Here is a 2694-nt window from a genome sequence, read left to right on the forward strand (position 1 = left end):
TGGAGCTACCGTGGCCCAATTAGGAAAGTGGATCTTTGCTTATTTTCTGTCCCGTAGCCTCGATACCCGTGTATCGTGGCTCGGTTGACCTTTGCTAGACTCTATCTTTCCGTCAGCTATTGTCATCGTCCTTATTATTGTGAAGTCTGAGGGTTGGCTCAGGTTTTGGGGGGGACGAGGTGTTGTGGGTCCAGTTTGCCTGCACCCTTGTAATCTCATCAAACCTTCGCCTTCCTCAGTATAGCGAATGAGCCCAATATCGATTACTGTGCTGCTAAGTCTGTGGTATTCGTACAGAACTTAAGTGCAGGTAGTGCGCTTATTGTTATTGTCCTAGGGTCGTAGTATTGGTTGCTCTAGCTCGAGTTCCCTTGTTGTGTTGTTCTTAGAGTTCATCAACCGATACCCCGACACTAGGTGGCCCGCACAACGGGCCTCAGAACAGAACACTGCCCACGAGCGATCATCCTAAGTAGTGCTGATCACTGATTAGCACTGACATGCCCCCCGGATGATCGATAGTAGGGACGAGTGTTGAAATAGTGGACCTCCTTGATGATATCGGGAGTCACCGATGCAGGAGGGACGTTCGACTTCACCAACTGAAGAGTAACCCCACCCAAAATTCGGTGAACTCGATAGACCTCGTGTCCATAGCTGCCACCGCCCATGGGGTTAGGCACGAACACGAGAACCTCGGTTCCAACTTTAGGGGGACCACGTCTGGGGAACCTTTTAACCGCAGACGCCGAATTAGAGGCATTCAGAGCCTCAGAGACCAAACGATCCACGTAATCACCGTCCTCACGTCTCTGACGAGCTTGCTCTTTATCCGCTGGTACGAGAGCTCCAGAATTGACATCGTGGAGGGCGTTGTCCACAGGAAACCTTCGTGGTCTAGCGAAGAAAATCTCGTGGGGCGATAGATCGATCCCATCTATAGGCTTAGCATTGAGTCTGGCGAGAACCCGGTGGATCTGAGAGGACCACGAGCGCTTAGACGCCAACTGACGAGTAATAAACTTGATGGCAGAGATCGAGCGCTCGACCAAGCCGTTGGAGAATGCCGCATAAGGGGCAGCGCATGATGGACCACACCTTGTGAAGCCAAGTAATCCGTGAACTTCCGCCCCCTGAAACAGGGACCACGATCTGATCGAAGTTGTCCCATTGGACCGAAGATACCGATGAAGGTCGACAGAGCACCAATGACCGAAGACGAAGAGCTGCTCTGCAGTGGAGCTACAAGGGCGAAGCGACTGAAATGGTCAATTAGAAATAAGGCCGAAGTATATGTGCCCTTTCTGTCAGGTCCCATCTCAGCAAGATCGGCCGAAACAACTTCCCAACATCCGTTGACACCGTTTGAGAGGTTTCGACCACCATCCCGTAGGGAGTAGTAACGCCTATTGTGGGCGAACTGGCACGTGTCGCATGAACGGCATACTTCAAGGGCGAGCTTCCTGAGTCCCTTCACGTAGAATGCTCTGGAGAAAACCCATCTGACGTACCGAGCATTGAGACAACCAGAGTCGACGTGATAGGAGTGTAGCACTCTTTTTGCGAAATCAACTCCTTCCTGAGAATCCGAAGGGATGTAGAAGCAGAGACGCGAGAGGCCGTGCCCCGCATTAGACCGGCAGCGACGCATAAGAAGGCCGTCACCCGCCGAGACGAACTCCATGTCATTGGGATCCGAACAACCGCCCGCACTGTTAAGCTGATCCATGATTGCCGCTACCTCCGGCGAACCGTGTTGAAGGTCCAATAAATCCTTCCGAGCTGGCTGACCGATGCCGATGTTGACACTGTTGGGGATGTGAGGAGAATGATCTTCGGAGATAGCGTAGAGAACCGACGATACCCTGTCGATGTCGACATCGTCTTCTCGGGGAGTCCGATGCGAGTCCTGACTCGCGAGGACGTAAGCCTGAGATGGTGAAGAGGACTTGCGCGTAACTGATGCGCCTCTAGTCCCCTTGATCCTACCGTCAAAGATCACCCCTTGAGGAATGTGCCAGGAGAAGGCCAGACGGCTGAGCGAGTCAGCCTGCGAGTTGTGTTCCCCTGGGAGATGGTCAACGACTGGATGAACATCATAGCGTCGCGCCCACACCTCTTTCAGGTCAGCCACCGCGTCACACAATCTTGAAATCGCAATTCGCTCGATAGAGCGACTCGTCACCCTCTCACCACCCCGCATCCAAGAGAGGGCAGTGCGAGAGTCAGTTAGGAATTTGACCCGGAGACCATGGGAGTAGGGTATGAGGGGGTCGCAGAACACGAAAGAAAGGCCGAGGCAGTATGCTTCTTGTCGGTTCTGATGCCATGAGACCTGACTACCCCGCCAGCACTTGGCCTTCCCATATAGGGCGACCTGCCCCCCAGATGCGATACCGATGGAGAGGAAGAAGCCCATACCGTAAGGGGAAGCATCAGTTGTGATAGTAAGCGTGGCGCCACAGAATGCGATCTCGTGCTGACAGGGCTCCTTGCGTTCTGCTAACCGAGAACAAGCGATGTTGATGGTCTGGGCATCCTCTTCGCTGATAGTGACCCTCTCGTCCCAGGAGGTAGGCGACCACTTCCCAGAGACTCTCCTTACCAGATCGGCCGCTAAAGCACACTCCGGGTGCAGCCCGAGAACGTCATAACCTGCACCAGCCCACCGAAATGCCTCACGTTTGGTCACGA

General features: G+C 53.7%; 1 protein-coding gene across 1 annotated transcript; it reads right to left on the reverse strand.

Annotated features, from left to right (window-relative positions):
* Positions 1-482: 482 nt before the first annotated feature.
* On the reverse strand, positions 483-2419 carry Pmar_PMAR021590 (hypothetical protein; the record flags this gene model as incomplete). Its single annotated transcript, XM_002775138.1, has 2 exons — positions 483-1133; positions 1448-2419. 2 exons carry the CDS (start codon positions 2417-2419, stop codon positions 483-485), a joined length of 1623 nt encoding a protein of 540 aa, XP_002775184.1.
* Between the last annotated feature and the right edge of the window lie 275 nt (positions 2420-2694).

This window comes from Perkinsus marinus, assembly GCF_000006405.1.
Source record: "Perkinsus marinus ATCC 50983 genomic scaffold scf_1104296956538, whole genome shotgun sequence".
Lineage (NCBI taxonomy): Eukaryota > Perkinsozoa > Perkinsida > Perkinsidae > Perkinsus > Perkinsus marinus.